Genomic DNA, 26,554 nt, shown 5'->3' with positions numbered 1-26,554 from the left:
TGCCTTTAATAGTTTTGTGTGGAGTGGCTCCAGCATTATCTTCAGTACAGACATAAAGTATTTTCTAGTCCTGAAAAGAAAACATAGCTTTTGCCATATTATAAATATGTTACCATACAATATTATCTCATGTCCCACATTTGTACATATTGTGAAGGTTTCAGTTATGTGTGTGGTGACCATGTCATGCTCCTGTTGAACTAGACTTGATTCTGATCTGAATGATTGCGTACATGTTTGCAGTACTTTTTCATTGGTCATTGTGTTGTGTTGTATTAAATAACACATGACTCAGCCTTTTTACTGTAGATGCATTGTTGACCTACAACTAAGTGTAGCACTGCAATGTCCTACTTAACATTTGTTTTCCTATTGTATACAGTTTCAAGTTTACATTGATCAGTTACATTTTATTTAGTATGTTTAGTATTTAAAGGATTTTTTTTCATTGTGCTATTCTTATGTCAAATGTTGAGAGAGTAAAATTCCTACTAGAATTGATGCATGTGTAATTGTTTGATTCTTGTTTATTTTATATTTAGTATAAATCAATTTTGAATAATATTTAATAATTACACAGCTGGCCTTCAATAGTCAGTTATTTGGTTACATCCTATTTTGTAGTTAGCTTGTTAATGTTTGTAAATATTTATATGTTAACTTATTAGAACAGCTATATATTGTTAACTTTGTAAACTTGTTAAAAGTGCTGGAGGAAATACTGTATATTTTATGCTCAAATTTTCTTCAAGAGTCCATCAGAAAAGTGCCAGGCATATTGTTTGGGTGATGTTTTGCTATCCCTTTGCAAATTTTGCTAATATAAGAAATAGAGTTAATGATGTTTATTTCTAAATAATTTGTAATTAAAGCTTCTATGTACACCCTACAATTTATCTACAGTAAACAAACATTGCAATCTATTATATACAAATCAACAAGGGAATGAGCCTCTACAAGATTGTTTCACCTGATAAAAATATCAGCCAAATCTTCTTGAAAGCACATGCTACTATCTTACAAAAAAAAAGGGATATCTAAGTTAATGTAATCCTAGACACATAATGTTTGAGAAAAATAGATAGGATGTTTTTGACTGGAATGCTTTTAATTTTAAACCTGTTTAACTAGGGCTGAACAACACAACAGCAAAGTAATTTAACTATGATTACACAATCTAAAATGATGACCATTACTTAAAGCACCATTCACAAAACTAATTTACCCAACTCATTCTGATTTCCAGCACAAAAACCAGTACATGAAATGTCCACTATAAGTTACTATTTCGACTCAAGTCAGTCCTGATTAATAGAAACTATGGTCAAAGATATTCCATTACTTACCATCAAAACACTTTGCCAGATGTGATGCGTCAAGGACTACATTAGTTAATTAATTCTTTTAATATTACTTATAGAGTGAGATTTGGAGAACATTTGACTGCTGTTTCAAGAAAGTTGGAATATAATCTAGAAGCTTCCTTGTTACTTACTCAGGATAGCATTCACAATTGTTTGTTAATGTTATTTTACCAACTACCATGTCTTAAGAACTATCATCTTTAATATTGTATTATTTTACTTTGGAACCAAAATGATATGAGCACAGAAAACACACACATCAAAATCATACAAGTACAATTATTATTGAATGTCTTTTTTTTCTGTTTGTTTCCTCCAGAGGTCGCTGTGCAGAGCTTATTAGCCATTGGCAGTTGATAGGAGCAGACAAAACCAGCATGGCTCAAGAATATCTAGTCCAAACAAAACATATGGAAGGTATTATAATCCAAACACAAGTCTATACACACATGCACGTGCGTATGCACACAGTCTCTATAATATGATTGATATTCAGTTTAATCTTTTAGTCAACAAGTGCAAGAGAGAATGGATGAGGGGTAAATATTATGAAATATATATCCATGATAGTATCTTGCAGTCATCCTTGTCTGTATAGATAGTGAGGTGAAAGCAGTTACAGATTAGGATTGCGAGTTTAAATGTCACCTGATATTTTAGACAGTGACAATATGATCTATGATTTCAGTCTCCATACACCAGAAAAGTCTTCCTTAATGGGGTTGAAGGGTTGAAGTGACAAGCTGAAATACATTCTCTTTTTATCTATTTAGAAATGTGACTGAATGATATGAACTTTTTCTGCTGGACAGGGGTTGCAGCATCATAAGCTATTTCTAAACTCTGCTATGCTGTCCAAAATTGTCTGTTTAATGTTCCTATTTCTTCCTTCATATCACAGTTTCCAAATAATTTTTGTCCATCAACAAGGATGTCTGTTTGTGGTCATTTGCCTTGACAGAAAAACCACCTCTAGAGGACTGTAGCATAATTACCAAATAGCAATTAAGACCAGCTCTATATGATAAGGGGAGATGATCTCAACAATCAAGAATTCTCCAGAATTTATATTATTCTTGTTGTTCAGACACATACCACTGGCCACTTTGTGTTATCTTCACTCATTTTTGTTTAAAATAACCACTTTAACTAGGCCATAAGTGTATTCTACTTCTGTTTTTTTTTTTGTGTAAGTTTAAGTTCTTTGGCTACTGGAGATGAAATTGGACAATTTTCTTGCTGATGACGGCTACTGAGGCAGAAACACATCCTCTTATCTCTAGACAATAAGCCAGACCTTTCCTTTACTGACATGTCAGCTTTGGAAAATTCTTGATTGCTTTGATTATCTCCCCTCCTCATATGGGGATGGTAAGTGCCATTTGGTAAGTATGATACATCCTCTAGCAGTGAAAATAATTTTGGTAAAGCAAGACTTCGTGTTGTCTGATATTTTTCTATGCTTGTATATATATATATATATATATATATATATATATATATATATATATATATATATATATATATATATATATACATACATACATACATACACACACACACACACATACATACATACATACATACATACATACATACATACATACATGTGTGTGTGTATGGGAGTAAATGTAGTAAGTGACAAACAGGTGTAGAGGGGGACTGGTTGATTGTAGGTAAGCGGCGTTAAAAATGAGGAAGAGATTACTGGAAACAGAGAAAGGGGTAAAATATGTAGTTTTGTTTTCAAGTAAGTATAGCAGTAGAATAAGGAAGAAAGGTATGTAGCTCTTCCTTCCAAGGGAGCAATCTTCTTAACCAACAAGCATACCTACACCTACAAACATGCATACCCATATAAATATATCTTAGAGCAGAATAAAACAGGGGAATGAATATAATCCAAAATGAAAATTGAAGGACAAATAATGTTAAATACTCGATTGAAATTTGGATGTACAAAGATTTACACAGTTCTAAACCTTTGTTAACTGCTGTATTATCTAAATCAAAATGTGGTCAGAGTTTGCTTTGCAACTACATGGTTCAGATCTACTGCATAGCACTTTGGGTATGTGTCTTCTATTTATAGCCCGAGGTTGACCAGCACCTTAGGAGTGGATTTGGTACACAGAAACTGAAAGAAGCATAGGCTTGGCTGTGTGGTAAGAATACTTGCTTCCCAACCACATAGATCCTGGTTCGGCCCCACTGTGTGGCACCTTGGGCAAGTATCTTCTACTATAGCCAACCAAAGCCTTGTGAGTGGATTTGGTTGATGGAAACTGAAAGAAGCTTGTTGCATATATATATATGAAAAATAATAATAAATGGAGCAAAACGCATATAATCAATAAGTTCCTTTAATTCCTACATATGTTTCAAAATATTTGTGCACTGTACTCCAAAGAAGAAGTGCTGGAATTGCACATAAATTCATCTTCAGGGAACCAACATACAAAAAGCAAGAGAAGCGCTAAATGCTAAGGTTGCATACGTGTTATAACATTATAAAGTAAATGACCTTTAGAAGCAAGAACACTGGTTTACAGGGAGGCTATGAACGCTATACTAAAAGTTTAAATTAGAGGAAGGGAAAATGGATTGGAGTTAAATCCAGAAATCTAAAGTTCAAAAAAAGCCAAACTAAAAACCAGAAAAGGAGGAAGGGAGAGAATCCAATGAATTATTATATTTTTATAACTCCTTATGTAAACAAACTGAGGTAAAACTAAGCGGAGAATGTAACTATAATAAATAAAATTAAACACCCATAGTATTGTATTATATTAATATATGGTTATTAACCTAAATAAATGGTGATGTAATGTACAGAACTATCATGTGATGAAATAATAAAAATAATAAACATGCTCACGAGAAAAAGATAGAAAAAATGTAATTGAAGTTACCCAGCGAAAGCAGCTTTACTGGGAAAAATTTGATGAACCAACTAAGGAAGGGGAAAAGTAAAAACAACTGGCGTTGGAGTCGTATGTAATTATTATTTAAGATAATATTTTAATGATATTATTCCTGTTATTATTATAATAAATATAAAAAATAAATTAAAAATAATGATAATTACTATTATTGTTATTGCCAAGGTAAAAGGTAAATACTAAGCTGGGTGATTGTACATACCACTTATAAGATGGACGTCCACTAGAGAGAATGTCATGGTGAAAAAATAAAAATAATAATAATAATAATAACAACTAAAATAAGTAAGAAGGATGAAACTAACGATAAGAACTGAAGGAGTGTTTCCGCCAATGCTGGCATCGATATGTTCTCTGTGTAATCTGGTTTACTAGATAATACTTGGAGAACAGAATGTGGAAAAGTTCCAAGTTACAAAGAGGACAAAAATACTTACCTTTGTCGTAAGGTATCGAGGTAGCCAGTATTGACCATTCCAAAGAGAATTGCTTATTACAATCTTTAAGTTTCCAGATTAATTTACTTAGACCAGTACTATTCCTATCCCTAAAAGAAAAATAATGGTTGGAAATTCTCCTGGAGACCTGTGTCGAGGAGCTACCTGCATAATGCGAGATGTCTGTATTAGTCATTACCAATTAGATTCCGAGATACTAATCTTATTGTTGTTACAGTGATTGTTATATTTGCTAGTGTTGCACTTATTACCTATATTTTTACCTAAATGACTATTACCATCGTATGAGTGTGTACAATTTCTGGAGTAATTATAATTATTATTATTATTGTTATAAATATTACTATTATTATCATCATAATTAGGATGGCTGACTAGAGATGAATCTAAAAGCTTAGAATTATGGGAAGATATTATCTGTAAGAAATGTTTAATATTAGAAAGCCCAAACCTAACCTTATGTGTGTTGATTATTGGGTAATAGTGAGAGCCCCTAGGAAAGTTCCTATTTACCGCGTCTCAGAACTGCCAGACCAAATTGGATTTAACTTGTTTCCCGAACGGGAGGATGAACCATATATTTTCATCAGATTTATTTACAGTGTTAGTGTGGTTGAATAAATTAAGTTTTTTGTTTTATTCAGGTGTTTAGAGCCATATAGTAATTATCATTGAGGCTCTCTCCCTTAATAGATCCCTGTAAACCAGTGTTCTTGCTTCTAACGTTTGTCCCACCACTTGACAACTAGTGTTGGGATGTTTATGCCCCTGTAAGTTAGCACTTCAGCTAGAAACTAATAGAATAAGTATTAGGCTTTACAAAATAAGTTCAGGGGTTAATTTGTTCAACTAAAACACTTCAAGGCAGTGCCCCAACATGCCTGCATCTGTAGATATGTGTTTTTCTGTCTGTGTTTGAGAAAAAGAAAATGATATAATAAGTACTAAGCTTAAAAAAAAATTAAGTACTGGGATCGAATTGTTTGACTAAAACCCACCAAGGCAGTGCCCTAGCATGGTTGCAATGTAATGACTGAGAAAAACAATAAAAGATATGTGTGTATGTGAGGAGAGCTGCATAAAGAAGTGTGGAGGGAACCTGTGGAAGATAAGGGATTAGGTGGTGAAGTATGATCTTCACATGTTGAGTCTCACAGAGGCAACAACAAGTGACAGACATTTGGCAATTTGCTGTGTTTGAGAAGACACATCACACTAAGTGAAATTATAGTTGTAGTTAGTGCCAGTGATACATAAATGGCACCCAGTACACTTGGTTGGCATTAGGAGGGACATCCGGCCATAGAAACCGAACCAAAACAGACTGGAGCTCTCTGGCTTACCAGCCCCAGTCAAACCTGTCTATGCTAGCATGGAAAACGGATGCTAAATGATGATGTTGATACACATATATACAGTATTCAGCTGTTAAAACAATGACTAAATTAATATGTTCTTGTCTAACCTATGCTGCATTGAAAAACAGGTGTAAAACAAATAAATGATGAAGGTGTGGGTGTGTTTTATATATATATACATGTGTGTGTTGTGTTTGGTATGTGTATGTAAAGCTTGTGTTAATACACTTAAGGCAGAGAGTTTTCAAAATCTAACTAGAAATAATTATACAGTGAAGTTAAAAAATCTATATTAGCCATATATATATATCTATATGCATGTCTGTATATATATATATATATATATATATATATATATATATATATATATATATACATATATATATATATATATATAAATATAAGTCAGTAAATAGTGGGGTTGTGTTAACCGCATGTGGAAAAATAATAGGAAAATGAAAAATAATAAGGCAGAATGCTAAACTGAAAGCATATTTTAATATAGATTTCTAACCGGCTTTCATTGCATGGAAAATTTTCAAGGAGAGGGAGAATGAAAATCATAGAAAATCATTTCAAATTAGACTGGAATCTGGTGCAGCCTTCCACCTTACCAGCCCTAGTCAAACCGTCCAACACATACCAGCATGGACAACAAGCATTAAATAATTATGATGATGGTGATGATGTGTATTTATATTTATACATTTTTAGAAAATGAATCAAAATGGCTTTCCTGATAATTTTTCCACTTGAATAATTAGATCTTTATAAGATATTAGGTGATCTTATAAACATTTAATTATTAAAGTGGAAAAATTATCACACGCATATATAAACATGTGTATGTATATATGTATGTAGATGTGTGGATATATGTGTGTGTGTTTATGTATATATGTGTGTGTATGTATACATAAATATCCCCATGTATAATATACACCCACATGTATGTATGTGTATATGAATGTAAATAGTTATATTTTTTTAAGTGCATGCATACATAACTATTAACACGCATTCACATATACAAATCATTAAGTCATGTTAAATTTAACACTTAGTGATTTCAGTTTTTTCTTTTTCTTTTCACCCAGTTCTCAACCAATCAGATGGAAATGTGTCAGGAATTGCTGACATGTATGAGACTCTTGGACGATTCCTTAAAGATCTTGGATTATTAAGCCAAGTAAAATATCTGATTTCATTACTTCATTTTTACATTTGTAAGATTAAGAATTATCTGGTTTTTTTTTTTTTTAATCTTCTTTTAATTCATTTTTAGTCTGCAGGAACAGTGAATCAAAACTATCCAATGTTAGTTTTAATTGGCAAATGTCATCAAGGAGATTTAAAATCACAGCATGTTTTCTCATGTTGTATCATATTCTCACTTGCAAGTATTTCTCTGGTAAAACTTTGCTGTAGCAGTAAAGTACGAATGTTACAACACTTATTTCTGCTTCACCTAATTCTTACAGCACAAACCACTTGGTGAGTGGCCTGTCTCATTCAGTCATAGGAGACAGTCTTCCTCTAATATATCTAGCTAGGAGCAGATCAAATTGGAGAAGCTTCTCTGTCTTCTGCGTATACCTACTGAGGTGACGTTTCTAGCTGAATATTTTACTAATTTGTTGTCATAGTTAAGTAAGGAATGCATTATTCAGATTGATAAGGAATTTGTTCCTGCTGCTCTGTTGATGATCTCATACTGATGTCTCAGAGAGTAGTGTGTACCTATGAAAATGCATTATAAAGAAGTGGTTCATATGACGAATTTCAAACCTTTTCCATGTCTGACACCTGACATTTTTGAAACTCCTCATTTTCACAGCTTAACATCTGTTTATCTCAATACATTCCAGTTCAAGCTATTATTGCACTAGCAATTTAGATATTTGATGTTGAACATAATAAGATGAGAAGTTGGTTACATATATTAGCCACTGTTAACTAGTGTTCAAGAACTGATGTTTCTTTGTTGAATGCTGATAGTTCTGCAGTTCAAATTCTGCTTAGACCATCTTATCATATTGTATTTTTACTACTCTATATTATGAATGAATGAATAAAGAGAGTTCATTTCTTGACCTCGAGGTCAGTACCTCAAGGCTGTAGAAACTTGAAGATTCTGCTTGATTTATGCAAAAGTTTAGTAATAAGTGACAATATCAATGAAAATTAAAGAAAATCTGCAGCAACATAGTATCATGTATTCTTTTTTTAACTACTTTGAAATTCATCAAACTTCTCCATGGTTGCTTAAGTTGGTGGTCTTTGAAAATTTGAATGCTTGCATTTTGTTGGATCAAATTTGTTACAGCTAGTTCCCATCTTCTGTGTTTTATGAACTCTCAGCTTATGTATTTTATCCATAGGCATTGTAATAGCTGTATAAGCTTTGAAGTTCTGACTCTGCTTTTAGAAGTTCCAGTACCTTGACATCTTGAACACAATACAAAATGTAGATGCCTTCTAATTCCTGGAAGTTAAGAGCTGCTGCTTAGATTCAGTTTCATGGTCTAAGCAGATGTGAGACAAATCTTTATCACATTACTATACGATTCAGCACATTACCATATGATCTGGTAAATGTCTCCAATAATTAGGTAAAGTTAGGCATTGTATAAGTGTTCTGCTTAAATATATGATAAAATGCATTGAGCTGGTGATTTGGAACTTCCTTTGCTTTGTCGTTCTGTTTCCACTTTTATTTATTTTATTTCTTTTCAGGCCCTGCCTGCCCTACAGCGGTCATTAGAGATTCGCGAAACTGGACTTGATCCTGACCACCCTGCTGTTGCTCGATCTTTGCATCAGCTAGCTGGTCTCCATGCCCAGTGGGGAAAAGTGAGTACTGCTGAAACTCTTTACAAGCAAGCTCTAGACATATATGAAAATGCTCTTGGATCTGAGCATTATCTGGTTGCCAAAGAACTTGATGCTTTAGCAGTGCTGTACCAGAAACAGGACAAGTAAGAATATTTTCTTCAATTGACTCATCATTCATTTAAGCTACAGTTATTCAAACCCTTTTCACTTTCCTTAAATAGGATTTCTTTCTTATTTTTTTTCTGTTTCTTTTTTGTCAATCTTTTTCTTTGCGCCATCATCATCATTGTTGTAATTTTTTTTTTCATCCTTTTACACCACTCTCACTACATTGATAGATATGGGATTCCCAGGTACATTACTCTTCCTCCCTGCATCTTATAATGAAATCTGGTATTGTGTTGCCCTATTCAACCCTGATTAAATGTACTTAAAACATGTGGTAGTTAGTCAGATTACTAAGTGCAATCCAAGTGCCACACTCCAAAGATACCATACCGCTGTTTAGTTAAAGACCATACTGCAAACTTCAAAGTTTAAGCAAGGTATGATGACTTGGTTCATCATATAAAGTGTGTGACACTCTGATGATATTGTATTTTCTCCACTATCCATTCCTTTTGTCTATACTCACAGGTTCTGATTATGACCACAGCTGACTCTGTCATGGTCCCTCCTCCTCAACACTTGTCTCCTGTGATGTGTAACCTACCACAGTATTTAGGGTTAGTTAGGTTATAGATGCTGCTATCATTTTGTTTATGTGGCTGCTTTTCTCTAATTGTTCCAAGTGAATGAAAAGAATAATATTAGTCAAATGATGTTGAAATTGTGTTCTCTATTTTTTAATGCCTTAATCAAAGAAAAAAAGGACTGTACCTATGATCCTTTCAGAACTTCTGACACCTCTTGTGGGAAGACCAGAGGAAGTTATCTTCAAACCCGAATGGACTTCACTAAAGGCACCCAACGACCAGATGGTGATGCTAAACCAGATGATGGTTATTTGGGATTGGAGCTTACTTCAGGACAACCCCCTACCCTTTACATGAAAACTTTGTTTTTATTGTGTAATGAATTATGGGTGATGTAGATGTAACCTGTGCTATATAAAGTGTATTATTTTGTTTAATTTGTAGTTTTTGATGATTTTTTTGTGGTGAAATTGGCTGACCTTCGTTATTATAATGGGTCTAATATTTAATTTAATATTGTATCATTAACTAATGTCTTCTATGTAAACTTATGTCATTTGTTTTCAGCATATTGTTTGAACTGCTAGAAAATTTTCTTAGATAATTCTTTTCTTTTGATTGTTAAAATAAGCAACAAAATTTTCCTCAAACATAGGCGCAGGAGTGGCTGTGTGGTAAGTAGCTTGCTTACCAACCACATGGTTCTGGGTTCAGTCCCACTGCGTGGCACCTTGGGCAAGTGTCTTCTACTATAGCCTTGGGCTGACCAAAGCCTTGTGAGTGGATTTGGTAGACGGAAACTGAAAGAAGCCTGTCGTATATATGTATATGTATATATATATATGTGTGTTTGTCCCCCACCCCCAACATCGCTTGACAACTGATGCTGGTGTGTTTACGTCCCTGTAACTTAGCGGTTCGGCAAAAGAGACCGATAGAATAAGTACTAGGCTTACAAAGAATAAGTCTTGGGGTCGATTTGCTCGACTAAAGGCAGTGCTCCAGTATGGCCACAGTCAAATGACTGAAACAAGTAAAAGAGTAAAAGAGTAAACTATTTTCTACTATTTTACAAAGGTTTAAGCCATGTAATCTCTCTGCTTTAATGACATTCAAAAACTACCTGATTGTTACATGCATTGGTACAACACCTACATAATGCACATGTTTGTGGTTGTATAGACTCTATATTAAGTATTATGTTTGTGTGATAAATCTATTAACATGTTTCATGTGTGTGTAGTTATAATAGTATGTGTTATACGTCTAGAAAGTGAAGAGGTTCTGGTATGCAGCCTGACTCTTGTTTCTGTTAAATTCATTCTGGTTCTAGATTGTTTAGTTATTCTGTTGCTCTACTGGTATGTATGCTTTGTGTCTCTTCAAGATGGTATCAGTGATTTGTATGTTGTTGTGGCTGTTGTTTATAATATTTTTGGCTCATGCCAAAAATATTTGTTTTTATACATTTCTTTGCCTGGTGATAGTAGTGAGGTTAATGGGTTGTTGTGGTGGTGGTGATGGTGGTGGTGGAGGTGGTGGTAAGGGTTTTCAAACAGTTGTATACTTATGAGTGTTGCTGTTGTCGCCCTTGCAGTAGCCAGTCAGTCAGTCACTTCATAGATTAACTCTAAGCACTGATGAACATATCAAATGCAGTTAACATTCACTTGCTCTGCTTAGCATGATAATCACACAAACTTGCTCATTCAAACGCATATGTGCACACACACACATGCACACGTACATGCATGCACACACACATACACACATACACACTGTATTTTCCATCTTACAAGCCAAATTTTCAGACCAAAATTTACAGCCATAAAAGGCAAGCTGACTTACATACCAAGACATCTTTGAAGGATCAAAAATCCCATGTGAAATATAGCAAAATTTTGAACAATAGTGATAATATTTGAATGTTTACACAACATATATGCCAGAAGATGTGGTATTGATACATTTAATGTTAGAGTTTCATGAACCACTTTACAATATACTTATATGTTATGTCAGACTGCAACATCAAATTTAAATATATGCCAATGGTGTATTAAACTTAACTATTTCCTAACTTAGTATTTTGATTTTTTAGACATGATCTTGCTGAACCTTTGAAGAGACGAGCCCTCATAATCAAAAAGAAAACACGTGGCCCAAGGATTAGTACAGTAAGCAATGTCATTTTTGATTACACACATTGTGTGTGTGTGTGTGTGTGTGTGTGTGTGTGTGTGTGTGATATGAAAATGAAATGACAAAGGAATAAACAATTACCATATGAACTTCATTAGTTTACAGCTACTTCTGTTATAAGTTGCAGTGGACTTATAGATGAGCGCCTCAAATATGAAGTGCTGTTTATTTGGAAAAAGAATTACATTTATGTAATTATAGCTCTGAAGGAGCTATAAGGTATTATTCAGGCACTTAACTATGAGCCCACAGAAACAGCTGTGAGCTAATGAAGTTCATAAGATAATCATTTATCCCTTTGTCATCTCAGTTACTTATTACTGCTCTGTACTCGACTAAAGCTTAATTCATAAGCTTATGTATGTTGAGTTGAATTGTAGGTTATTAGTCTCACAATGCCTGAGTAAAGTAAATAAATAAATATATATATATATATATATATATTAACTACAACTCCTCTTCTAAACTGCATCTTTCTCTCCCTCACATTTCCTCTTTATAAACTATGATTGTTTTCTAATCCCCTTTCTTGCCCTCACTACCCTGCTCACTGTATTGCTGCTCCCCTCACCCCCAACACCCACACCCTATTTTTCAATCTAGGTTCTTTGCTCAAATTCTAGTACTACACTATCTCTCTTCTGCACTCTCTTATACATTTTCTGTTTCCTACTCTCTCTCTCTCTCTTCTTGTTTTTCCTCCTTTACATCAGCACACATGTTTCTGGCCTCTTCTTTGTACTTCTCTCTCTCTCTTTCTCTCTCTCTCTCTCTTTCTCTCTCTCTCTCTCTCTCTCTCTCTCTCTCTCCAACTATATACCTCCTCTATAGCAAGACACCTATTTCTGCTTCTCTATTTCTCTGTTACACTCTAACCTTTCATCGTCTGATACTGGATCATCTCCTCTAATGCCCTGTCTGTCTCTTTGTCACACTTTAACCTTTCATCCTCTGATAAAAGTTCCCCTCCTCAAATGCCCCGGCCCCTCTTATAATTCCTTGTCTTGCGAGTTACTTGGTTATCCTGTCAGTGCTGGTGCCACGTTAAAAGCGTTCAGTCCACACTCTAACTTAGTTGGCATTTGGAAGAGCATCCAGCTGTAAAAATCATGCTAAAACTAACCTTACCTGTGCTAGTGCCACGTAAAAAGCACTGAATGTACTCTGCAGAGTGGTTGGTGTTAGGAAGGGCATCCAGTCATAAAATCCCTGCCAAAACAGACACATTAGCCTAAGGTAGTTTTCCTACCTGGCCGGCTCCTGTCAATCATTCTACCTATGCATGCATGGAAGATGGACATTAAATGATGATGATGATATATATATATATATATATATATATATATATATATAAACATAATTAAGGGATGAGCAACAGTTGCTTCACCACATACCGAAGTTCAGAAATAGCAGCTAAAGTGCTGAAACTCCAACAGATAGCAATACTTGTAACTCACAAAGGCCTTTGTGAGTTACAAGTATTGCTATCTGTTGGAGTTTCAGCACTTTAGCTGCTATTTCTGAACTTCGGTATGTGGTGAAGCAACTGTTGCTCATCCCTTAATTATGTTTATAAATATATAAGAACTGATAAATAAGTTCTTCACCGATAATGGTGTTTACATACCGAAGGGCTTGGTAAAAATTATTAATTGGTGTCTTTTATGTGCCACCCGCATGGGCTCATAGTTAAGTGCCTGAATAATACCTTATAGCTCCTTCAGAGCTATAAATGGTGTCTTTTATGTGCCACCCGCACAAGCCAGTCCAGGGGCACTGGCAACGATCTCACTCGAAAATCCTACGGGAGCCAGTCAGGCGGTACTGGCAACGGCCACGCTCAAAATGGTGCATCTCATGTGCCACCCGCACAAGAGCCAGTCCAGGGGCACTGGCAACGATCTTACTTAGCTTGCCGGGTCTTATTTGTAATAATTATATATATATATATATAAACTTATATATCATCATCATCATTTAACGTCTGCTTTTCATGCTGGCATGGGTTGGACGGTTTGACTGAAAACTGGTAAGCTGGGAAGCTGCACCATGTTCTGATCTGGTTTCTATGGCTGGATGCCCTTCATCGTGCCAACCACTCCAAGAGTGTAGTGGGTGCTTTTTCCATGTTACCAGCAAAGGTGCTATGAACCTGACATATCATCATCATCATCATCATCATCATCGTTTAATGTCCGCTTTCCATGCTAGCATGGGTTGGACGATTTGACTGAGGACTGGTGAAACTGGATGGCAACACCAGGCTCCAATCTAATTTGGCAGAGTTTCTACAGCTGGATGCCATTCCTAACGCCAACCACTCAGAGAGTGTAGTGGGTGCTTTTACGTGTCACCTGCACGAAAACGGCCACGCTCGAAATGGTGTCTTTTATGTGCCACCTGCACAAGCCAGTCCAGGGGCACTGGCAACGATCTCACTCGAAAATCCTACGGGAGCCAGTCAGGCGGTACTGGCAACGGCCACGCTCAAAATGGTGCATCTCATGTGCCACCCGCACAAGAGCCAGTCCAGGGGCACTGGCAACGATCTTACTTAGCTTGCCGGGTCTTCTCACGCACAGCACATTTCCAAAGGTCTCGGTCAGTAGTCATCGCCTCGGTGAGGCCCAATGTACAAAGGTCTTGCCTCACCACCTCAGCCCAGGTCTTCCTGGGCCTACCTCTTCCATGGGTTCCCTCAACTGTTAGGGTGTGGCACTTTTTCATGCAGCTATCCTCATCCATTCTCACCACATGTCCATACCAGCGCAATCGTCTCTCTTGCACACCACAACTGATGCTTCTAATGTTCAGCTTTTCTCTCAAGATACTTACACTCTGACGGGTATTCACATTGACATTACACATCCAACGGAGCATACTGGCTTCATTCCTTGCGAGCTTACGTATGTCCTCAGCAGTTACAGCCCATGTTTCACTGCCATGTAGCATGGCTGTTCGTACGCATGCGTCATACAGTCTGCCTTTTACTCTGAGTGAGAGTCCCTTTGTCGCCAGCAGGGGTAAGAGCTCTCTAAACTTTTCCCAGGCTATTCTATATATATATATATATATGTATGGGAGAATATACAAATAATAACAACAGACGAGGACAGGTGGTGTAAATAACAAAAGTATATATTAGTATGACGCTCGGGAATACGGAAAGTCTTTGACGTTTCGAGCTACGCTCTTCAACAGAAAGAATACGGAGACAAGGAGAAAAACACGGAGAAAAAAAATTGAATAGTGTTCAGTCAACGGTCAATCATAATAAGGGTGTCTCAAAAGTCACTGATGTGTTTCAGTTTTTAATAACTTCCTTAACTTTACAAACAAATGCATAAAATTTCGATATGATATAAAGGACATAATGGAAATTAATATGCACAGGTCAAATTTTGCAACGCCACCACATCACATATGAAAAATGAGATCCCTTAAATGGCAGCCATTTTCAGCTTTGCATGCCTGTACTCTTTTCAAAACTCGCACCATAACACCCTCAAGAGTTTCAAACCCCACTTCTCTGATTTCTCTATTGATGTTCTCCTTCAGTTGCACCAGGATCTCTGGTTTGTTGACGTAAACCCTTTCTTTCAGGTATCGTCACAAGAAAAAATTTGTTCTAGTCAAGTCTGGGGAACGTGAAGGCTAGTTGACATTGCCATAGTGGGAGATTATTCTCTCTCCAAAGCACTAATGTAGCAACTGCATTGTTTCTCTTGCGGTATGAACAGTTGTCCCATGTTGCTGGAACCATGTATGAGCTCTACTCTGAATAGCCAGATGCAAAAAGGTCTCACTCCTGAATACCTGAAAGAGAGGGTTTACGTCAGCAAACCAGAGACCCTGGTGCAACTGAAGGAGAACATCAATAGAGAAATCAGAAGAGTGGTGTCTAAAACTCTTGAGGGTGTTATGGTGCAAGTTTTGGAAAGAGCACAGGCATGCGAAGCCTAAAATGGCTGCCATTTAAGCAATGTCAGTTTGCATATGTGATATGGTGTTGCAAAGTTTGACCTGTGCATATTGATTTCCATTATGTGCTTTATATTGTATCAAAATTTCATGCATTTATTTGTAAAGTTAAAGAAATTATTAAAAATTGAAACACATCACTGACTTTTGGGACACCCTGTATGTATATATATATATATATATATATATATATATATATATATATATATATATATATATATATATATATATGTGTGTGTGTGTGTGTGTGTGTGTGTGTAAACTTAAGCTGCTGACCATATGATCAATTGCTGAAATCTTATAGCCATAATGATGTACCTCTGAACGAGGGACATAAGTTTCCTTATTCTGGTTTGAATAGATGACAATGAACCCTTGATATCATATCTGTGTGATTACCTGCAAGAATGACATTCAGTTATAAAACAATGTCTCCAACAAGATATCTCAGTCAGCAAACATGGGAAAACATGTAAAAATACTTATTAGAAAACAAGTTTTACATTGTTTACAGTGCAGTAACTGTGGAGTCTCCTGTACTAGCTTCAAACCCCACATCTGTAGTCATGACTACAAAGGTAAATGTAAACTATAAATGTGCCACAAAGATATTCCATCTGTAGTAGATGTTGAAAGCTGGGCTGATGATGGAGAATTACCAAAAATGTGAGTCATTAAGGGCCTTGGCATGGTCATCCAGCTTGCTACAAATAGCAGCCAAATTTCACTCATTTTACGCCCTACTATCTGAAATAAGGAAGGACACATCAAATAACGTCCTTTTTTCCAGATCGTAGAATGTAAATAATATGTATGAGATTTATATCTAGAAAATAATAGGACTGTCATGGCTGGAATGCTATTGATCACAACTGTGTTTTATTAGAGATGACCTTGGGCTAAAGAGCAACAAACCAGAAGATTTGCACTTAAAATTAAGTGGATGATTAATGTGTGTGTGTGCATGAATGCCTGTGCATGTACATTGTGTGTGTGTGTGTGTGTGTGTGCTTAAATACTTGAGACGTCATTTCACAATTAGAAAATGAAGTCCAGAATTCAATCCCATTTCATGGCATCTTGGGCAAGTGTCTAAGTTTGGGTCCAGAAACCTATAGGATGGCTTGTACTTGTAATACAAAGATCCAGCTTTGTCACACAATGAACCACTGATTTTTGTTTTAGAATTTCATTAAAGATGTGTGTGTGTGCAAGTGTGTATATGCCTGAATGTGTGTATGCTTGTATGTCAATGTACATCATTCTTCTATTTTTACCATTCAGGGTCAAATCCGAGGCATTGATCCCATGGTACAGCGTCGTGCCCTTCGTCTGGAGGAACTTTCCATGGGACCTGATTCAGCTGACCTTGCTCACACCCTTAATGAACTTGGTGTTCTCTACTATTTACAGAATAATCAAGAGTAAGTAGACGAACTTGTTACTTTTTTCTCAGCATTCATTTCATACATGTGTAGGTGTGTATGTTTTTGTGTGTGAATGTATAATTATGACTAAACTATTAATATTTATGTCTCCATGCATATAAAGTATGCAGGTGTAATTGTGAGTATATGATTAATATGCATGAATGTGTGTATGTAAGTGTATGTGTGTATGTAAGTGTGTGTGTGTGTGTTTGCAATTGTAATTATGCTGTCATTCTTTCTCTCTCTCCATGTGTATATATAAGGTTTTTACATGCCACCAGCATGGTACTTTTTACATGCCACCGACATGGGTGCCAGTCAGGTGGCACTAGCATCAGCCACGTAATTGTAATCATACTGTTAATATGTATTCATGTATAATGAGGCAAGCTGGCAGAATCATCACTGCACCAGGAAAAATGGTTTAGCAACATTTCTAGTGATTTTATTTTCTGTGTTCAAATGCCGTGTGGGTTGACTTTGCCTTTCATCCTTTTGGGGTGGATAAAATAGTACTAGTTGAGCACTGGGGTCTGTTTAATCAACTTGGCCCCCTCCCCTAAAACTGCTGGCCTTGTGCCAAAATTTGAAACCAATATGTATGTAAGTGTATGTAATTCTGTGTGTGTAATTGAACCCTTAGAGGTTTTTAATATCCATTATATGCAGAAGTCCATTCATTCTTGTGGTAAGATCTAACTACAAATCCTCCACAACCCAGTATCACAACATTAAGTCCATACTATACAGGCATTAACAAAGATGACTTGTACAGTGCATGCCTCATATCTCCTTCATTGGACCCTCCGTTGGCAGCCACACTATGATCATTTCATGGCTGGAGAAGACTTTGAAGAGGACTAACATCAACCTTTTAAGGGTGGAAGACATCACTGCTGACCATTCGTTGTTGGAAGAGCATGGAAAATATGAAAGAAAGATATGCAAGCATAACCAAGTAAAACAGGTGAAGAAGCATGCATGCAGGGCAGCACTTGGTCTCACCAATCAAACATCTACATGACCTATCAGCAGCTGAAGCTGCACATCAAGGATTGGATATACAGTCATCAAAGGAATCACAAATAAATTTGATAAACAACCTTCAAGCAAGCAGATAGGGTTACACTATAGATATGTATGTATACAGTAATAGATAAGTGTTTGGTGATGAAGAAGGGTTTTGTGATTACATTGTTAACATATGTATTTGTGTGCAGGTGCGCATAACTAATTATATTTATGATTGAAATTAAATACTATTAATACATATTAATGCACAGGCATGGTTGTGTGGTAAGAAGTTAGCTTCCCAACCACACAGTTCCATGTTCAGTCTCATTGCATAGTACCTTGGGCAAGTGTCTTCTACTATAGCCTTGGGCCAACCAAAGCCTTGTGAGTGGATTTGGTAGACAGAAACTGAAAGAAGCCTGTCGTATGTATATGTGTACTAGCTAGTTAGTAGCTTTTAAGAAACTAACCTTGAATTGGAAGATCTGCAAACAGATCTCTGACTTGTTTTGGAGAATTTGTTGCAATTGCTTCTTCCAGAGTCATATCCCAATGATGATCATATTCGTTGCAAAAAATCATGTATAAATAAATTGCCGAAAACAATTACAGTAATGAAAACATAGGAATCTGAAATTTCAGGATTGCAGGTCCAGATTCGGCCCGAATGTTTTTAATTTACTCACAGACTCAGCCTGATTCCAAAATGGTATGATATGTTGGGCTATGGACTTTAGGAGTAAAGTTGACAAAGTGTGACACTGACATTTACATTTATTATATTAGATATGTTTAATTTTAGGGAAAATGTATTTCAGTTGAAGTGTATTTTATACATGTGTGTGTATGTATATCTCTGTACATATATACATACATACACACACACATACGTGTGTGTGTATGTGTATATATATATACACACACACACACATATGTATGTATTAAAGAAAGCAAAAAATTTTTTTAAATGATAGTGGAGTATAGATTGTTTGCCAACACAGCATGGTTTAGGACGAATGTTACTGTAATTTAGCCCTAGGAGACATTGTCTCCAGGTGGCTATATGACACGATCTGTTTCCTTATATTTTCAAACAAGGGAACCTAGCACCCCCACTTACCTCAAAACAATATCTGTTCAAAAATATAAGGACACAGATTGTGTCATATAGCCAGCTGGAGATGATGTCTCCTGGGGTTAAATTACAGCAGCATTCATCCAAACCAGGGCTGCCATGTTATGCTGGCAAATAATCTTTACTCTAAAGTATTGTTGCTGAATATCTCTTGTTGTGAGATTTAAAAATAGTAATTTTCTAAAAGTGATAGTGTTCAGTAGTTGGTTCAGTATGCTGGCCACAGGAATTTCTGTCCAGGAAAGTTGTTCATCATCTCCCTCTTTCTCTCACATACCCACTCTTTCTCTCTCTCTCTTATTATTTCTCCCTTTGCTACCATCAACACTACTACTTTTAGTAAAATATCAACTCTCCCTGAATTTCTTTGTCTCTCTTTCTCTCCCTCTCTTTTTCTTTCTCTCTCTCTCTCTCTCTCTCTCTCTCTCTGTCTTCGCCACTGCTCTCACTGGTCTTTATACCTACTATTACTGTCACTCCAGCACAAGGAAGGGTCATTGAATAGTGAGTGAAGGGGTCAAAGTGTGACATGACACTGACACACAGAAATTAGTTTTCGCTTTTATTATATTAAATGTTTAATTTTGGGGAAACTGTATTTCAGTTAAAGTGTATTTTATATATATAAATATATTTGTGTATGTGTGTGCATATATATATGTGTGTGTGTGTCGAACTAAATTTGTAGACTGGCATCCATGCCAACGTCTTCATTGAACACTAAACTCGGCTTGCGAAGACCTGTTGGGGCAAGCGAAAGCAAAATCATGATGGCACCAGTACCAGTAACTCACTAAGAGCACTGTCCGAGCGTGATCGTTGCCAGAGCACCAGCTGCCTGGCTTCGTGCCGGTGACATGTACATAGCACCATTTGAGCGTAACCGTTACCAACGTCGCCTTCCTGGCACGTGAAAAGACATTCAAGTGAGTTCGTTGCCAGTCCCGCTGGACTGGCTCCTGTGCAGGTGGCACATAAAATATACCATTTCGAGCGTGGCCGTTGCCAGTACCCCCTGACTGGCCTTTGTGCCTTAGCACCATTTGAGCGTGACTGTTACCAACGTCGCCTTCCTGGCACTTGTGCCAGTGGCACGTGAAAAGACATTCAAGTGAGTTCGTTGCCAGTCCCGCTGGACTGGCTCCTGTGCAGGTGGCACGTAAAATACACCATTTCGAGCGTGGCCGTTGCCAGTAGCACATGACCGGCCTTCGTGCCGGTGGCACGTAAAAGCACCCAATACACTCTCTGAGTGGTTGGCGTTAGGAAGAGCATCCAGCTGTAGAAACTCTGCCAAATCAGATTGGAGCCTGGTGTAGCCATCTGGTTTTCACCAGTCCTCAGTCAAATCGTCCAACCCACGCTAGCATGCAAAGCGGACGTTAAACAATGATGATGATTGATATATGTATGTATGTATTAAAGAAAGCAAAGAATAAAACAAAAGTGATAGTTTTCAGTAGTTGGTTCAGTATGCTGACCGCAGGAATTTCTGTCCAAAAGGTTGTACAACATCTCCCTCTTTTTCTCACATACCCACTCTTCTCTCTCTTATTATTATTCCCATTGCCACCATCAACACTACTACTTTTAATAAAACATCATTAACTCTCCCTAAATTTGTTTCTCTCTTTTTCTCCCCCTCTCTCTCTCTCTCTCTCTCTCTCTCTCTCTCTATATATATATATATATATATATATATATATATATATATATATATATATATCTGTCTTCACCACCACCTTTACTGTCTCTATGCCTACTATTACTTTCACCCCAGCATGAGAAAGTGTCATTGAATAGAGAGAGAGGGGGTGTTGAAGTGTGACACACTGACACATAAAAATTAGTTTTTGCATTTATTATATTAGATGTGTGTGTGTGTATTTGTGTAGGTAGGTGTCTGTTCCCCCACATCACCACTCAACAGTTCAGCAATAGAAACCAAAAAAAATGAGTACTAAGCTTAAAAAAAATGTCCTGGGGTCAATTTGTTTGATGACTGAAACAAGTAAAAGAATGAAAGAATGTATGTAAATTGAGGTATGTGGTGAGATTGTAGTTTATATGTATTGATGTGTATGTCAGGATGTACAAAATGTCTGTTTGTAATTACGATTACGCACTTAATATGTATGAATGTAAATATATGTGTGTAATTGTGATTTCACACCTACTATTTATGTACTGGTGTAAATAAGCATGAGTGTATAATTGTGATTACAATCAAATATATATGTTTAGATATTTGCAGAGTGCATTCCAGAAGTTTCCAAACTTTTTGAGGAGTGACATACAAAACTCTAATCTCCTTCAAAGTTGGATCCTCTGACTTCAGTGCAGTTGTAGCACTCAAGCAACTTTGTAATGGCCCCATGGATGTCCTCCAAAATGAAGGTGTCACAGCCTCCTTCGTTTTCAAAATGACTGTCTTCAGCTTGGAGAACAAGCACAAGTCACATAGAGCAAGGTCTGGATTGTAAGGAGGGTGATGGACAGTTTTGATGCCCATCTCTGTCATGTAATTGGTTGCCAAGATACTTGTCACTCATTGTACAGGGAACAAACTTAGTACAAATTTTGTGCATGTTCAGATCTTCTCGAATAATTTTGTGAACGGTTGTCACATTAACTCTGATCTGTATATTTGTGGTCTTTATAGACATACAATTGTCTTCATCTAGAAAAATGTGAATTTTCTCAACCACCTCTGATGCTCTGATGTCTCTCTCCCCACCTTACCTCCTCTCATAAGCAGTCTGCAGCATTTCATAAGTTTCTGTAGTGTCTTTGCCTAGTTTAACACAAAACTTTATTGTATAGCAAGCTTCCAAATTATGCTTATGTTCCAACTGCATTCTGCAAACTATTCAGCCGTGACAAGCAGTGTTTAGTAGGGTGATTCAAAGTGCTGTTACAGCCAACTCCTTTAATCTAGAGCAATAGTTGATAGGTCAGCTTATTAGATGCATAGAAATGGTATACTAAAATTACAATTATCTAGGACAGTTATAACTGCTGCTTCTGCAAGATTCTCAGAATTTCTGGAATGTACCTCATATTAGTATCTGTGTGTATGGAAGCATACTTATGATCATCCAAAAGTATGGTACTTTTGTGCATGTGTCTGTTTTGAAGGATATTTTATGGGTCATATTTTATTGACTTATATACTTGGCTGCTGTATGTATATGTGTGTGTTCAGTTTTGATAACATTGCTCAGTGTATCTGTGTATACATGTAATGTGAGTTCAGTCATGTTAATTACTGTGTGATTATATATATATATATATATATATATATCAATATAAGTAGGGACAGTTGTGGTTCTCTTATTAAGAAATTTTTTATGCTATTGTATGACGCCAAGTTCAATCCCACTTCAAGGTACCTTGGATACCAATACTTGTGAGTGAAATTTGGTAGGCAGGAAATGCATGGATGCTCATCGCATATATATATATGGCAGCAAAGATAAGTGGACTGCAAAATGATAACAATGAAGAGGATCATGATGATCACACACACACACACACACACACACACACACACACAAAAGTGTGTATGTCAATATGTTTCATTGCTTGTATATGTTAGCAAAGGATGTAAGCTTCTATGAGAAACTGAAAGACTACTGACATTCTCTTAACACTTTCACCATCAAAAGTGCAATGAACCAGTGATTGGCCCTTTGGAAATTTGTAACAAATGGCATTATTATTCACAGGATCTAAGCATAACTGACGAATAAATGGGCTTGCATTTTGGAATGCAAACTTTTATCTTCTGTAAGGCAGAGAGCTGGCAGAATTGTTAGCATGCTGGGATTGACTTTGCCTTTCATTCTTTTGGGGTTGATAAAATAAGTACCTGTTGAGCACTGGGGTCGATGTTATTGACTTACCCCTTCCCTGAAATTGCTGGTCCCATACAAAAATTTGAAACCAATATTTATCTTCTGTCCTAATTTTAAAATGTTGCAAGGTTCACTTCCACATACTCATCCTCTTCAACCTACTTCCTAGCCTTCCTCATCACCCTCTCCTCCTCAATCTCACCTCGTACCTCCACATCAGTGGCAGCACCATGAAGTTCATCATGGCCTCTTCACACCATCATCATCATCATTTTCATCATAAACACATTTATTCAGTAAACTTATCCTGATTGACATTATGGTAATTATGATCATCATCGTTATCATGAATATCAATCATTGCCACTATCATCACTATAATCACCTCTTCTATTTTTCAGCATTTTGTTTTAAGAGTCACAGATGAGACATCTGTTTTATCACTTGACCTCCAAATGAAGCAGCTAAATCTCCCTCAAATCACACGCTACTAACATAATAACAACAACAGTTATCATCATCATCATCACTCATTACACCATCATCAATATTATTATCATCAGAATCATCATATGTGTCTTGCAAACAACTTGCACATGCAAGTGCTACCAGTCAAGAACTCCGCATACTGGAAGCCAGCAAGTGTATGGGGTCATCAGGAGAGAATGCGCGCCATTTCGGGGCCTACCTCTCGAAGGCATCAATGCGCACCGGCCCCCCCTCACTGATATGAGGCCCCGCTTGCTAGATCAACTGATTATTAAAACAAAGCTCAATATTTCTCTAGCCATCGCTCATCATCTCTTTTTAACCAAATCCAGTGGCTAGCCTTCTCCACTGTAGTTTGGATATCGGTAATGGTGGTATTTACCTTACGATGAGTTAGGCCTAACGATAACAGCAGTCGTTTCACACTGTTTCCTACAAATCCTCTACATCCAACTTCGAATGGAAAATGCTCCGCTTTCCAGCCTGCATCTTCACATTTCTCGAGGAGGTTTTCATAATGGTCCATCTTTCGAGCCCGCGCGGCGTCCATATTATCTTCATGAGGAACCGTTAACTCAACTAGATTTACAATTTTTCTTCTTTCACACCACATTAAAATGTCAGGTTTTTCCGTAACTGGGATGGGAAAGAATGCCTGGCACCCAGGCAAATCTGCAGTCACTTCCCAATAGTCGTTCCACTTTTCATTTCTCACAGGAAGTTTCTTGTTCTTTTTCTTGAAACGGATCCGCTGACCTGAGCGCACGAAGGTAATAAAATCTTTAGATGGTTCTTTCAACAGTTTTTTCTCAGTGTTGTTGAGATGAATTTGGTTCTTCATAGCATTGAAGATAACCTTCAGGACCAAGTTGTGTCTCCATGTATATCTATTCAATGCTAAGGAACAGTTGGAAAGAATATGTTTCAGTGTTCCGACCTTTCCGCATTTGCATATGTCATTCTCTGAGACGTTCCGTCTTATGAGATTCCTAGGTGACGGCAAAACATCATAGGATGAACGAATCAGAAAACTTAGCCAAGATGTCATCCACTTCCATATTTCATCCTAACGTATTTTCCTCTCAACAACGTGTTCTTCCTATCTCTTTATCTGTCCTTGTTGACTACATCGGATCAAATGAAGCTCTCTTCTCTCTGCTTCTCTTGTTTTATGCTATTGTTTTTATTTCATTTATTTCTTCATTTATTGCATTTTATATGTGTTTCTTGTATCTAGAATTGCAGAGTCTTTCCTGAAAAGGTCTCTGGAGATGCGTGAGGCCCTGCTTGGAGCTGACCATCCGGACATAGCCCAATCTCTGAACAATCTTGCAGCATTGTATAATGACCAGAAGCAGTGTGAGAAAGCTATTCCTCTCTATGAGCGTGCACTTCACATCCGCATGAAGGTCAGTAAAACATGCTATATTTTTCTCTACTGTATTATATGTGTATATATATATATATATATATATATATATATATATATGTCGTGAAGTATATTTGCCATCTATATATATATGATCTGCTGTATGTGTAATGTTAGTGTGCATACACGACAGAGCGTAAGCGTCCTGAGAGAAAAGATGGGCATAAGAAGCATCAAATGTAGTGTGCAGGAGAGACGGCTGCACTGGTATGGTCATGTGTTAGGTAGGAGCTGCCTGACCCAGCTCTTACAGCACTATGACTGGATGTTGAAGCAGTTACTCAACAACTCAAATGTGGACGTAATATACCTTGACTTTGCAAAAGCTTTTAATAAAGTGGATCATGATATGATATGCCACAAACTGTGTGATCTTGGCATAGCTGGAAAACTTGGAGAGTGGTTATGTGACTTTCTGAAAGATAGAAGTCAGGCAGTAGTGGCCAATGGAGCCACCTCAAAGAAAACACAAATAGTGAGCAGTGTTCTATAGAGCATGTCTTGGGACCACTGCTTTTCATAGTGACCCTCTCAGATATGCTCTCAGCTGCCCGGATAGCCACCCTTGCTAGCTACACAGATGATACGATAGTCTCACAGAAAATACAGAATCCCAGTGATGTTGCACACCTGCAACAGGAGTTGGACTCAGTTTACAGATGAGCTGAGGACAACAATATGCAGTTCAGTGCTAAACAATTTCAAGCCCTGCACTACCAGCATCTGAAGCTGAATATAAAACTCCCAGGGTACACTGGTCTACAGGAGATTACAATCCCAGAACCTAAATCAGTGAGGGACCTGGATATCAACATGAGTCATGGTACCTCTTTCCAAGTGCCAGGATGGTGACAGGGTAGACGGCTGGGTGGCTGGATCCTACATATATATATAACATATAAAAATAGATATGTATATGTGTATGTATATATGCATATATATATATTGTATATTATTTGCATATGCATATATATATATATATATATATATATATATATATATATATATATATATATATGCAATATATATATATATGCATATATATATATATATATATATATATGCAATATATATATATATGCATATATATATATATATATATATATATATGCAATATATATATATATGCATATATATATATTGTATATTATTTATATTATTATTATTTGATTGCACACCATACATCCATTTCCAAGACTCTTTCCTTTATTGTTCCCTCTTTTTCTCTCTCTCTCCCTTACATTTTTCTCTCTCTAATTCTTTTTTACTCCCCTTCACCGTTTTCTATCCTTCTGTCTCTATGACCATTGTCCATCTTTCCTTTCTTCGCGTTATCTTTCTTTTCCTGTTGTACAGTCCAGATGC

At 36.6% G+C, this 26,554-nt stretch overlaps 1 protein-coding gene across 3 annotated transcripts in view; it reads left to right on the top strand.

The window, feature by feature from the left end:
• Positions 1 to 26,554, top strand: part of LOC106876833 (nephrocystin-3) — a 97,882-nt gene that overhangs the window by 47,364 nt on the left and 23,964 nt on the right. For all 3 annotated transcript variants that reach the window (XM_089356805.1, XM_089356809.1, XM_089356814.1), the window contains 6 exons: positions 1,684 to 1,781; positions 7,220 to 7,311; positions 8,859 to 9,100; positions 11,754 to 11,829; positions 17,120 to 17,259; positions 24,998 to 25,169. In XM_089356805.1, coding sequence (XP_089212931.1) covers positions 1,684 to 1,781; positions 7,220 to 7,311; positions 8,859 to 9,100; positions 11,754 to 11,829; positions 17,120 to 17,259; positions 24,998 to 25,169 — 820 coding nt within the window. The remainder of the gene's footprint in view (positions 1 to 1,683; positions 1,782 to 7,219; positions 7,312 to 8,858; positions 9,101 to 11,753; positions 11,830 to 17,119; positions 17,260 to 24,997; positions 25,170 to 26,554) is intronic.

The sequence above is a fragment of the Octopus bimaculoides genome, chromosome 1 (assembly GCF_046866305.1).
Source record: "Octopus bimaculoides isolate indiv1 chromosome 1, ASM4686630v1, whole genome shotgun sequence".
NCBI lineage: Eukaryota > Metazoa > Mollusca > Cephalopoda > Octopoda > Octopodidae > Octopus > Octopus bimaculoides.
This window is presented reverse-complemented; position numbering and strand designations above follow the sequence as displayed.